Raw genomic sequence first — 13966 nt, forward strand, 5'->3', positions numbered from 1 at the left:
TATTAAGGTTTAAAACTAATCCCGACGGAAGATGTAGAGGTAGCGTGCCGACGGCGATCACATCGACCTTTGAACCATTCCCGACGCGCATCGTCACCTCGTCCTTGGCCAGTCTCCGCTTATTCCGCAGTTCCTGCTTTGAGTTGCAAATGTGAGCAACAGCACCGGTATCAAATACCCAGGAGCTACTACGAGCGCTGGTAAGGTACACATCAATAACATGTATATCACATATACCTTTAACGTTGCTGGCCTTCTTGTCCGCTAAGTATTTGGGGCAGTTGCGCTTCCAGTGACCTTTTCCTTTGCAGTAGAAGCACTCAGTCTCAGGCTTGGGTCCGTTCTTTTTCTTCTTCCCGGCATCTGGTTTACCGGGCGCGGCAACAGCTTTGCCGTCTTTCTTGAAGTTCTTCTTACCCCTACCTTTCTTGAAACTAGTGGTCTTGTTGACCATCAACACTTGATGCTCCTTCTTGATTTCTGCTTCTGCAGACTTGAGCATCGAGTACAACTCGGGAATGGTTTTCTCCATCCCTTGCATGTTGTAGTTAAGCACAAAGCCTTTGTAGCTTGGTGGGAGAGACTGGAGGATTCTGTCAATGATAGCATCATCCGGAAGTTCGACTCCAAGTGAAGTCAGACGACCGTGTAACCCAGACATTTTGAGTATGTGCTCACTGACAGAACTGTTCTCCTCCATCTTACAGCTGAAGAACTTGTCGGAGACTTCATATCTCTCGACACGGGCATGAGCTTGAAAAACTAGCTTCAGCTCTTGGAACATCTCATATGCCCCGTGTTGCTCAAAACGTCTTTGGAGCCCCGTTTCTAAACTGTATAACATGCCACACCTGACCAGAGAGTAGTCATCACTCCGCGCTTGCCAGACGTTTAGAACGTCCTGCGCTGCTGCGAGAGCGGGAGGGTCACCTAGCGGCGCATTAAGGACATAAGCCTTTTTAGCTGCTTCAAGGATGAGCTTCAAGTTGCGAACCCAGTCCGCATAGTTGCTACCATCATCTTTCAGCTTGTTTTTCTCTAGGAATGCGTTGAAGTTGAGGTTGACGTTGGACATCTACAATATTTATAAAGACAACTTTTAGACTAAGTTCATGACAATTAAGTTCATTTAATCAAATTAAGTATGAACTCCCACTTAAATCGACATCCCTCTAGTCATCTAAGTGTTACATGATCCATGTTGACTAACCCGTGTCCGATCATCACGTGAGACGGACTAGTCACCATGGTGAGCAACTCATGCTGATCGTATTCAACCATACGACTCATGTTCGACCTTTCGGTCTCTTGTATTCGAGGTCATGTTTGTACATGCTAAGCTCGCCGAGTCAACCTAGGTGTTTTGCGTGTGTAAATCTGGCTTACACCCGTTGTATGCGAACGTTAGAATCTATCACACCCGATCATCACGTGGTGCTTCGAGACAACGAACCTTCGCAACGGTGCACACTTAGGGGAATACGTTCTCGAAATTTTAGGAGGGATCATCTTATTATGCTACCGTCGTTCTAAGCAATAAGATGTAAAACATGATAAACATCACAATGCAATCATATAGTGACATGATATGGCCATTATCATCTTTGCTCATTCGATCTCCATCTTCAGGCATCGCATGATCATCATCGTCACCGGCGTGACACCATGATCTCCATCATCATGATCTCCATCATCGTGTCTCCGTGAAGTCGTCACGCCAACTAGTACTATCACTACTACTATGGCTAACCGTTAGCAATGAAGTAAAAGTAGCAAGCACATGGCGTTGCATCTCATACAATAAATTAAGACAACTCCTATGGCTCCTGCCGGTTGTCATACTCATCGACATGCAAGTCGTGAAACCTATTACAATAACATGATCATCTCATACATCATACATGCAACATCACAACTTTGGCCATATCACATCACATGTCAAACCCTGCAAAAACAAGTTAGACGTCTTCTAATTGTTGTTGCAAGTTTTACGTGGCTGATTTGGGTTTCTAGCAAGAACGCCTTCTTACCTACGTGACAGCCACAACGATGATATGCCAAAGCTATTTACCCTTCATAAGGACCCTTTTCATCAAATCCAATCCGACTAGAGTAGGAGAGACAGACACCCGCTAGCCACCTTTATGCACGATGTGCATGTCTGTCGGTGGAACCAGTCTCACGTAAGCGTACGTGTAAGGTCGGTCCGGGCCGCTTCATCCCACAATACCGCCGGAAAAGAATAAGACTAGTAACGGCAAGCAAATTGACAAACCATCGCCCACAACTTTTGTGTTCTACTCGTGCATAGAATCTACGCATAGAAAAACCTGGCTCTGATACCACTGTTGGGTAACGTAGCATAAATTCAAAATTTTCCTACGCATATTCAGATCTTCCTATGGAGAGACCAGCAACGAGAGAGGGGTAAGAGCATCTTCGTACCTTTGAAGATCGCTAAGCGGAAGCGTTGCTATAACGCGGTTGATGGAGTCGTACTCGCAGCGATTCCGATCTAGTGCCGAACAACGGCACCTCCGCGTTCAACACACGTGCAGCCCTGGTGACGTCTCCCGCACCTTGATCCAGCAAGGAGGAGGGAGAGGTTGGGGAAGAAGACCAGCAACACGACGGCGTGGTGTTGGTGGAGAGACGAGGTCTCCCGGCAGGGCTTCGCCAAGCGCCGGCAGAGAGGAGGAGGGAGAGGAGCAGGGCTGCGCTGAGAGAGAGATTAAACCGTGTCTCAAACAGCCCCGGACCTCATCTATATATAGGGGGAGGGGAAGGGGGCGCAGCCCTTAGGGTTCCCACCCCTAAGGGTGGCGGCAGCCCTCAGATGGGGAAGGGGTGGCGGCCAGGGCAAGGGGGAGGGGTGGCGCACCCCTCTGGTGGGCCTAAGGCCCACCTGAATTAGGGTTCCCCCCTTCTTTTCCTTTCCCCTGCGCCATGGGCTGAGTGGGGAGGTGCACCAGCCCAACTAGGGGCTGGTTCCCACCCCCACTTAGCCCATCTTACCTCTTGGGGTCGCAGCCCCCCTTCGGTGGTCCCCCGGGACCACCTCCGGTGGTCCCGGTGGTCCCGGTACGTTACCGGTGATGCCCGAAACACTTCCGGTCTCCGAAACCATCCGTCCTATATATCAATCTTTACCTCCGGACCATTCCGGAGCTCCTCGTGACGTCCGGGATCTCATCCGGGACTCCGAACAACTTTCGGTAACCTCGTACAACAATTCCCTATAACCCTAGCGTCACCGAACCTTAAGTGTGTAGACCCTACGGGTTCGGGAGACAGGCAGACATGACCGAGACACCTCTCTGGCCAATAACCATCAGCGGGGTCTGGATACCCATGGTGGCTCCCACTAGCTCCACGATGATCTCATCGGATGAACCACGATGTCAAGGATTCAATCAATCCCGTATACGATTCCCTTTGTCTGTTGGTATAGAACTTGCCCGAGATTCGATCGTCGGTATACCTATACCTTGTTCAATCTCGTTACTGGTAAGTCTCTTTACTCGTTCCGTAGCACGTCATCGTGTGACTAACTCCTTAGTCACATTGAGCTCATGATGATGTTCTACCGAGTGGGCCCAGAGATACCTCTCCGTCACACGGAGTGACAAATCCCGATCTCGATTCGTGCCAACCCAACAGACACTTTCGGAGGTACCCGTAGTGCACCTTTATAGTCACCCAGTTACGTTGTGACGTTTGATACACCCAAAGCACTCCTACGGTATCCGGGAGTTGCACGATCTCACGGTCGAAGGAAAAGATACTTGACATTAGAAAACCATTAGCATACGAACAATACGATCTAGTGCTAGGCTTAGGATTGGGTCTTGTCCACCACATCATTCTCCCAATGATGTGATCCCGTTATCAATGACATCCAATGTCCATGATCAGGAAACCATGATCATCTATTGACTAACGAGCTAGCTAACTAGAGGCTTGCTAGGGACACATTATGATCCATTCATTCACACATGTATTAGTGTTTCCTGTTAATACAATTATAGCATGAACGATAGACGATTATCATGAACAAGGAAATATGATAATAACCATTTTATTATTGCCTCTAGGGCATATTTCCAACAACTAATAGACGTAGCATGTTGATCGTGTCATTTTTATTGCTACTGTTTTCTGCGTGTCAAGTATTTATTCCTATGACCATGAGATCATATAACTCACTGACACCGGAGGAATGCTTTGTGTGTATCAAACATTGCAACGTAACTGGGTGACTATAAAGATGCTCTACAGGTATCTCCGAAGGTGTTAGTTGAGTTAGTATGGATCAAGACTGGGATTTGTCACTCCGTGTGACGGAGAGGTATCTCGGGGCCCACTCGGTAATACAACATCACACACAAGCCTTGCAAGCAATGTGACTTAGTGTAAGTTGCGGGATCTTGTGTTACGGAACGAGTAAAGAGACTTGCCGGTAAACGAGATTGAAATAGGTATACGGATACTGACGATCGAATCTCGGGCAAGTAACATACCGAAGGACAAAGGGAATGACATACGGGATTATATGAATCCTTGGCACTGAGGTTCAAACGATAAGATCTTCGTAGAATATGTAGGATCCAATATGAGCATCCAGGTCCCGCTATTGGATATTGACCGAGGAGTCTCTCGGGTCATGTCTACATAGTTCCCGAACCCGCAGGGTGTGCACACTTAAGGTTCGACGTTGTTTTATGCGTATTTGAGTTATATGGTTGGTTACCGAATGTTGTTCGGAGTCCCGGATGAGATCACGGACGTCACGAGGGTTTCCGGAATGGTCCGGAAATGAAGATTGATATATAGGATGACCTCATTTGATTGCCGGAAAGGTTTTCGGAGTTACCGGGAATGTACCGGGAATGACGAATGGGTTCCGGGAGTTCACCGGGGGGGCAACCCACCCCGGGGAAGCCCATAGGCCTTGAGGGTGGCACACCAGCCCTTGGTGGGCTGGTGGGACAGCCCAAAAGGGCCCTATGCGCCAAGAAGAGAAAATCAAGAGAAAAAAAAGAGGAGGTGGGAAGGAAGGGAAGGACTCCCTCCCACCAAACCAAGTCCAAGAGGAGGTGGAGGAGTCTTCCCCCCTTTGGCTCGGCCGACCCCCTTGGGGCTCCTTGAGCCCCAAGGCAAGGTCCCCTCCCTCCCACCTATATATACGGAGGTTTTAGGGCTGATTTGAGACGACTTCTCCACGGTAGTCCGACCACATACCTCCACGGTTTTTCCTCTAGATCGCGTTTCTGCGGAGCTCGGGCGGAGCCCTGCTGAGACAAGGTCATCACCAACCTCCGGAGCGCCGTCACGCTGCCGGAGAACTCTTCTACCTCTCCGTCTCTCTTGCTGGATCTAGAAGGCCGAGATCATCGTCGAGCTGTACGTGTGCTGAACGCGGAGGTGTCGTCCGTTCGGTACTAGATCGTGGGACTGATCGCGGGATTGTTCGCGGGGCGGATCGAGGGACGTGAGGACGTTCCACTACATCAACCGCGTTCACCAACGCTTCTGCTGTACGATCTACAAGGGTACGTAGATCACTCATCCCCTCTCGTAGATGGACATCACCATGATAGGTCTTCGTGCGCGTAGGAAAATTTTTGTTTCCCATGCGACGTTCCCCAACAACTTTTGTTCCTGAGGACATGAGATAAGTCATGCTGATAATAGTCATGTGAATTTGATATCCGTTCGGTATTTTGATATGATGTATGTTGTTTTTTCTCTAGTGGTGTTATGTGAACGTCGACTACATAACACTTCACCATATTTGGGCCTAGAGGAAGGCATTGGAGAGTAGTAAGTAGATGATGGGTTGCTGGAGTGATAGAAGCTTAAACCCCAGTCTATGTGTTGCTTCGTAAGGGGCTGATTTGGATCCACTAGTTTAATGTTATGGTTAGACGTTGTCTTAATTCTTCTTTTGTAGTTGCGGATGCTTGCGAGAGAGGTTAATCATAAGTGGGATGCTTGTCCAATTAAGGGCAGTACCCAAGCGTTGGTCCACCCACACATCAAACTATCAAAGTAACGAACGTGAATCACATGAACATGATGAAACTAGCATGATAGAAATTCCCGTGTGTCCTCGGGAGCGTTTATCCTCCTATAAGACTTTGTTCAGGCTTGTCCCTTGCTACAAAAGGGATTGGGCTACTTGCTGTACCATTGCTACTACTTGTTACTTGTTACTTTTCGCTTGCTACGTTTCACCTCACTACACCATCACTTGTTACCGCTACTTTCAGTGCTTGCAATTATTACCTTGCTGAAAACCGTTTATCACAGCCTTCTGCTCCTCGTTGGATTCGACACTCTTACTTATCGAAAGGACTACGATTGATCCCCTATATTTGTGGGTCATCACCCTCCCGATTCCGTTCTTTGGTTTATAAATTCTCGTCTACATTAAAAACATAATAAGGAGTCCCAAAACACTTTCTACGTTGTCGCCAATCTCTGTTTTGACGGGAGGCCATCTAGAGCTCTCATACATCCAACGTATCTATAATTTTTTATTGTTCCTTGCCGATATATTATCATTCTAGAATACTTTTAGGGTATTTATTTACAATTTATATTATTTTTGAGCACTAACCTATTGACCCAGTGCCTAGTGCGAGTTGTTGTTTTCTGCGTATTTTTCACTTTTCACTAGGGGGAGTTCTTGTTTACTTTTTTGTATTATATAAGACTGGGCATCCTTCTTACCAGCCTATCTCGTGCAATGACACGTGAATAAAAACTCATCTTGAGAATAACTCGCTTAGCATCTTCAAGCTTGAGCTTTTGTATCTCGTTCAATCCTCTCATATCCCGGTTTCACCTAAGTCTCAAAAATTTCATCCACACAAAACTTGAAAAGAACTTATGAGATAGCTTAGTACAATAAGAATAAATCAACACTTCATGTACTGCCAAGACAAGTTGCATTATAATTTTCAAACATTAGGTACTTTATACTATCATTTCCACAATTTATATCCACTAATATAAGCCATGAAAACTCTACGATAAGTATAAAACAAAACTATGTCAGCAAACTGCTAAGTAAAACAATCTGTAGCAATCTATTTTAAAAAGTGTAATTTTGTATCTCCAAAACTTCTGAAAATTTAGGATGAGATAAAAAAATTGTATCAAACTACTGTGTAAGAATTTCAGAAACTTTCCACATTCTAGTAAAATCTGATAATTCAAATACTACAACAAAAGCTTTGTTTTTGCACAGAATCAAACAAGCAAGTATCCACACTATCCCAAAGGCTTTACTTGACACTTTATTGAAATAAAAGTTATAAAACATGATTAATACAATATAGTAATCATGTTAACACACAGAGATAGAAAGGAAAGGTTTTGGGTTGTCTCCCAACAAGCCCTTTTCTTTATTGCCTTTTAGCTAGGCATGATGATTTCAATGATGCTCGTATAAAAAGTGATAGTTGAGGCATGCAAAAGAGCATCATGAATCAGATGAAAATCACATTTAACTGGATATGATCATGGGATCAGCGAGCGAGGCAGGTGGAGCCGGGGCGACGGAGGCCGAGGGCTCGGTGGCGGCGGCAGGCACAGTGGCCGCACTGGTAAGGGCGGCGACGATGGTCGCGTCAGTGAGAGCGACGACAACAGCGGTGGCCGCCGAGGAGGCAGCGGAAGACGACATGGGGTCGGTGGTGGCGACTAGGTCAGGATCGCGACTGATACCATGATAGACAAAAGGTTTTGGATGTTGTCGGCTCCCATTGGGTCGGCCACTGCAACGTATATATATATAAGGTACCTCATCAGGTATAGTTACAATTGTAAGACTTACAATACGTATATAAACATAATTACAAGTCTAACACCGACAGAAGCAATAGCCGCTTTGATATTAAATAAATATAAAGATAATATATGCAAAGTGAAAGTGGCATCATCATCGTCATCATAAACTGAAGAAACTCATCATCTGTCAAACACATATACACACACATCGATTATAAGGGTCTGAAGAAACTCTCCCTGCAAATCAAATCAAATGAAATAGTAGTACAACACATCGAGTGAACTAATGTTCGTATCCCCTCCTCTTTATCTTCATTACAGATACTTATTATTCAATGAATGAAATCAACTGCCATCACACAAATAATCAAATGGGCCCACACAACAAACATTCTATTTCCGCTCTCAACAAATGCTGAGCAACGATGATCTCCTCTCTGCTCTGCTCCGCTCCAGACCATCATCTCCTTCCCATCTATCTTGTCACACGAGTGCAGAGTCCCGTTCCTCAGTGCCACCTTCAACGGCCGCCTGCCGCACCTTTGGAGGGCCGGAGTGCCTCCTCGGTGCCGGCACCGGCGGCGGCGTCCCAGCCGGAAAGGACAGCCGCTTCTTCGCTGAACCCACAGAAGACCATCCTTTCTCCAGCGTCTCAACGTGAGCGGCTCCCTCGCTCAGCGTCGGGCTCTGCCCACGGGACTTGGCCCTGGCCGACGCCGACTTGGTGGCCGCCATGTAGCTCGGCACCGAAGGGGAAGAGCCTGACAGGCTAGCATCGTCACGCACGCTGGATGCACCGATGCTGTGCCTCCGGGGCCGCTCCGACCGCACAGTGCTGACCACGCTCCTCGCGTCATCTCCGCCGTCACCGTCTCCACTCTTCGGCGCCGTGCTCTTCTTCCTCGCCGGCACCGGCGAGGGCGTCGAAGGGGACTGCCTGGAGGCAGGAACGGACGGCTTCGGAGTCGAAGCCGCCGGCTTGCCATCATCAACCGGGTTCAAAGAGTACGCATTGTTGTCGGCCTTTGTGATCATCTCCCCTTCGCCGAGGTTCATGCTCAGGCTTGTGCTGTTCACCGACGTGCGGTCGACGCTGCTGCCCTCCTTCTCGGACGCACCATTTCTACCGTCAAACGGCCTCGACGCCATCCACCGCTCCAGCCAGCTCCAGCCCCAGTGCGGGTTGCTTGGGTCTACAAACATTGGGTTCGCAGACCTCGAGGTGCTCTTCCACTTTTTTTAAAAAAAAAACAAAAAAAAAACAGGAGTATATGTCGTCAGCATGCTATCTAAGACTGAATGTAAACCTAGCATGGACTGCTGTGAATGTGATACAACTGGACCGACCTGGTGGGAGAATGCGTATGCGAGAGCCCGCTCTCTTCTAGCTGCAGCCTCTTGCTTGCTCACCATGCTGGCCTCGATTTGCTCCCTGGACTGCAGGCTGGTATTCCACTGATCCCCCATCTGTTATTACAACATAGACAGCAGTGAACTGTTTCAGTGTGTAGGGCTTTCACCATGCTTACAGAAGTGAATGCTATAAATGACCATAATAACTGAGTAAAAACAAAGAGCAAGTTAAAGGCTACAGATGTTCTGAATTTTACAGGGATTTTACCTTGAACTGCAGAGTACATCACTCTTTTAATTCTCTGCAAACGCTAACTGTATTTTTCTTAGAAGACTACTGAAACAAGGTTATCTTGTAAAAAGAGCAGCCAAGGAGCATGGAGAATCAAATTAAAAGTGAACAGCTCTGCATTATGACAGTGATTGTTCAGGAATACTTCAGAGAGGAGATACCTGACTAAAAGCCACCGAGTTGGGACTTAAAACTGAGGCTAAAGATTATTACTTTTTCCGATAGAAGGGCTCCAGCAACATAACACATGATCCCTCTGTATTCTAGCTCCCAGTAGTAATCAGCTGGCAGCTAGGGATTCAGTAAAATGGTATGGGGGTTCAAATTATTATTTTTACTGTAAACGCACATTTCTGGTCAACAACAACACCGACAATTTCAGATCAGAATCTGGAAATACCACTAGGAATTCAGTAAACTGTATGGAGGTTCAAAATGTTTTACCATAAAGAGTCTGCTTGATTAATGATATTTCTGGTCTAACAGTCTCAGATCCAGTTCTACATAGGGTACTGTAATTAACCCTAAGAATAATACCAGGTATGGAGATGGAGGTTTAAAATGCTGTACTGTATAGAGTCTTATTATTAATTAATGATATCTGCATACCCTGAGAGTCTCTAGTTCCTGGTTCAACAAGAGCTGGCGCTGAAGGGCCTGGTTCTCCTCGGACATCTTGATCCTCCTCGTCCGTATCTTGGACTGGACTCGTGATAGAGTCTGCATACAGCGAAGCGTGCTAGTGGCCTGGCGCTTGACGGAGTGGCCTTGGACCAGCGACTTGAGTCTGACCAGCCCTTTCAATGCCCGCAGTGCCCTTCTTGCCTGGATAGATAATATATATTCATGCATGGGGAATAGATATCAGCAACTCTTAGCTTGGCAGATTTAAACTAGTATGCGTAAAGAAATGCTAGCGCGTTACAAAAAATATTCAGTTAATTACGGCCCCATTAGGAATGCAGGAGGCGTGAAACTAGATTTTCCTGATCAGGCAATGGCAGAGAATCTGTCTCATCACCACGACTAATGAAAGGTTGTCGATACAATCTCTTTGCAGCTATCCATGAAGTGTTCCCTAATTGTAGCACACACGAGAGACCCTCAGACCGTCAGAGTAAGCAAACACGTACGTCAAAATGAAATATGGGCCTATTTGTAGGTTATAAAGAAAAAAACTTGCAAGCTCGAAACGGGGGTATGAAGGGGATTTTAAACAAACTTTCAAGTTGAGGATTAGCTTCTTTTTTTTTTAACCATGGATGATGGTTTAAACTTGACAGGGAATGTTCAAGCAGTAACTTTTGTGAATTGACTGTGAGTGTTAATTTGGTATATGATGGTCTCCACATAATAGGAATGGCATATTATGAAGAAAAACAGAAGGCATTGTTCCACCCATATGATATGATGATGATGCCTGGCCTGGCCTGGCCTGGTGGGTTGAATAAATTCAGGACTGGTTTTGTTGACATTAATAGCAGATAAGGTGAATTGAAGTGAGGATTATGGAGCGTGGGGTATTACCAGGTGACCTCGGAAGGCGGTCTGGATCTTGGTGGCGGCGAGCTCCCTGGACAGGGTAGGAGAGGAAGAAGGAGCCTGCACGATGGCAGCCTGAGCCTGTGGTGGTGCGGCGGCGGCAGGGAGCGGCGCATCCGTGGGTGGCGCGGCGGCGGCATGCTGAATTTCATGCTCCTCTTGGGTTTGAGTTTGAGGGACGGGGAGCGGGGCCGGGGCCGGGGCAGGAGCAGGAAGAGGAAGAGGAGGAGGTGGAAGTGAGGCCTCCGGGAAGTCGTCGGGGTAGCGGAGGGGTGGGGGAGCTGAGGAGGCACGGGCCTCGAGGTAGGAGGCGGAGGGCGTCAGATCCGGCGGGTAGGGTGCGCTGGTGCCGCCGGCGGCGGCGGCCAACCTCCTCTGCAATTTCTGCTAGTAGATGGAAGGAAGAGAGAGCATGGATCAGTGTGGCTGTGAGTGAGTGAAATTAATTAGTGCAGCTGAGGGATGGGAGAGAAAAAGAGGGACCTGGTCCTTTGATTCGGGGCTGAATGCCTTCTTGACGGCGCCCAGCCACTTGGGCTTCTTCCCCATCAAGATCAAGATCAAGATGGCTGCTTTGCTTCTCTTGTCTTGTCTTGTCTTGTCTTGGGCGGGCAAGGGCAAGACGTGAAGGAATGGGGAGATCCGGTGAGGCGAGGCCACCGGATCTGTTGGTTCGTTGCACCGGACCTCGACCTCGACTGGAAGGGGCGGAAGCAACAAGGAGAAGAAGAAGAAGAAGAAGAAGAGGAGGAGGAGAGGACCGAGTCTACTTGTCAGTCACTCTCACTCACAGCCAGCTTGTACTACGTCGTCGTGTACCTACCGTGTACGTGTACCTCGCCTCACATCTCGTGAATTACCTACGTATGTTTGCGCTGCTTCAATTTACTCCACCACCATAGGTTACCTCCGTTGACGGTGGTGAGACAAGTCACGGATTTATGTCTTTTTTAGTTTTTATCTTTTAGATTTTCAGCTTGTTCGTAGTCTTGGTTTCTTAAGTGATGATAACAATGTTGAATAAAAATTCTTTGGATCCTTACCTGATCAGGCCTTCGGTCCTACGGTTGGAGATGGCATGGCGGTAGCGACATCCCCATGGTGAACATGTGTCCTCGGGCTCCGTCGTTACGATGGCGTTTGCTCTAGCTCCAGCGTCAGCACGGAGCTTAGGAGCTATTCCAGGAGCGGATGCACATTGTGGTCTGCATCGACGACATTTGATAGACGGAACGTGTGCTGGGTTCGTGGTTCATGTATGACAGGTATGATTTCTTTCTTCGGCGTCTTAGTCATGGTGGGGTTGCCAGATCTGGAGTTTGATGGCGTGTTCGGGGGTGTTGCTCCGATCTGATTCGTTAAACGGTAAGGGCTTCACTTTTGGTGAGCCACCTTGAAGGTCCGCGAAGCTGCATATCAGTGATGGAGCCACATCGAGCTCGGGTGAGGGGTGATCCGTCATTCTTTTCTTCGGTGTGTGCTGGGTGGTGCTAAAGGCAGGTGACGGGCATTTGTGTCAATCTCATAGATGTTTTACTATCTTTTCACTTTTGTCATGTCGGTCCTTACATGACTTGTAATTTGATCTTTATGATATGAATGAAACACATATTACCATGCAAAAAGAAATTACTCCATATGTTACATATATACACCTTGCACATGCAGGAAGAATCATTTACTCGCTATGAGCTCGAGGTTTTTTTTTCATAAAAAAACATAATACACGAGAAGAGGCGACTAGGGTTTTGAGTGGACTTAGCGGCAACGGTGCACGTTGATCTCATAGGCGAGGCAGGGCAACTGAGAGGATGAACGGGGATGACAATATATGCCGATGGAGGCAACGAGCAAGGCTCCTCGTCGTCAAAGGCGGCTAGGCCAAAGTTGGTAGAGGCATCAGGAACATTGGAGATCTCAGAGTTCGAAGTCAAGCGGCTAGTTTTGGATGGTCGTGAGAAGGGGACGGACAAGTGGATGTTGGAGGGAAAGTACTTCACCGCAAACATCTTCCACACCCAAATGATCTCAAGTGCTCTTCGTCCAACGCGGAGAAATCCTAAGGGACTTCTCTTGCAGTAGGGGAAGGGTATTTTTGTAGTTGAATTTGCTAATCAGAGCGGCCATGATCGTGTGCGGGAGGGATACCCATGGCATGTTTAGTAAGACTGTAGCAACTATCTCTGAATTTGATGACTGCACAAGACCTTTAGAGCTAAGGTTTGATAAGCTACATATATGGACAAGAGTGATGAATCTCCCATCCAATCTTCATGATGACAAATGGAGTAAGGAGATTGCAAAGCAAATCGATAAACAAGCAACATCGATGCTATTTGATCGAGCTACAAGGTACATGAGGGCGGAAGTGAGGGTGGAAGTGGGTAACCCTTTGAGGAGGTGGATATTGATTGAATCAAAGAGGGGGAAGTGCACGGGTCTGTATGATATTCAATACGAAAACATCCGTCGGCCCACCTCCGTTTCTCGTATGGTCGGTTGGGCCACTAAGATCAATACGGCCCTGCATCGGGGACTAGGGATGAATATGGTTGTCGGTGGTAAGACCGACGTATCTCGGATAGGGGATTCCAACATGTGGATCTAGGAACGATGGTAACAAGAGACAAGGGAGACAATGTGTTGACAAGGGCTTGTGCCCACTCGAAAGGTAAAAACCTCGTGTATTGCTTCGGTTGTATTGATTTTGATGCGGTACAGAGTACAATATGATATACCTCGAGATCAGATGATTGTGTTTGAAAGCCTAAGGATGGTAATCGTGCCTCTAAATCCTAAACCCATCGAGTACTGTTTGAGTCACTCCATGGTTTGGCACTTGGCTTTTCGACATGCTAAGGTCCCCATGCCTTGTATTGTTCTCTTGGGGTGAGAGGTGTCATGGCAGGCTTGGAGCGATCATAAATTTTGGCTGGTTACATCGCGGACCAATCTTTGCTTATTTTTCCATTTGTTGCTTGT

At 47.3% G+C, this 13966-nt stretch overlaps 1 protein-coding gene across 2 annotated transcripts; it reads right to left on the reverse strand.

The window, feature by feature from the left end:
* Positions 1–8009: 8009 nt before the first annotated feature.
* On the reverse strand, positions 8010–11764 carry LOC123445762 (protein IQ-DOMAIN 2-like). Of its 2 annotated transcripts, none has more exons than XM_045122797.1 (5): positions 11468–11764; positions 10970–11368; positions 10052–10267; positions 9145–9264; positions 8010–9030 (listed from the first exon to the last, which is right to left on the reverse strand). In XM_045122797.1, the coding sequence occupies exons 1-5, from the start codon at positions 11531–11533 to the stop codon at positions 8281–8283; spliced, it is 1551 nt and encodes a 516-aa protein (XP_044978732.1). In that variant the 5' UTR covers positions 11534–11764; the 3' UTR covers positions 8010–8280. The 2 variants fall into 2 exon arrangements, with proteins under 2 accessions (XP_044978732.1, XP_044978731.1); XM_045122796.1 differs by having other exon boundaries at positions 10970–11371; positions 11468–11753.
* Positions 11765–13966: the final 2202 nt, after the last annotated feature.

Source organism: Hordeum vulgare, chromosome 3H, assembly GCF_904849725.1.
Source record: "Hordeum vulgare subsp. vulgare chromosome 3H, MorexV3_pseudomolecules_assembly, whole genome shotgun sequence".
NCBI classification, from domain to species: Eukaryota; Viridiplantae; Streptophyta; class Magnoliopsida; order Poales; family Poaceae; genus Hordeum; species Hordeum vulgare.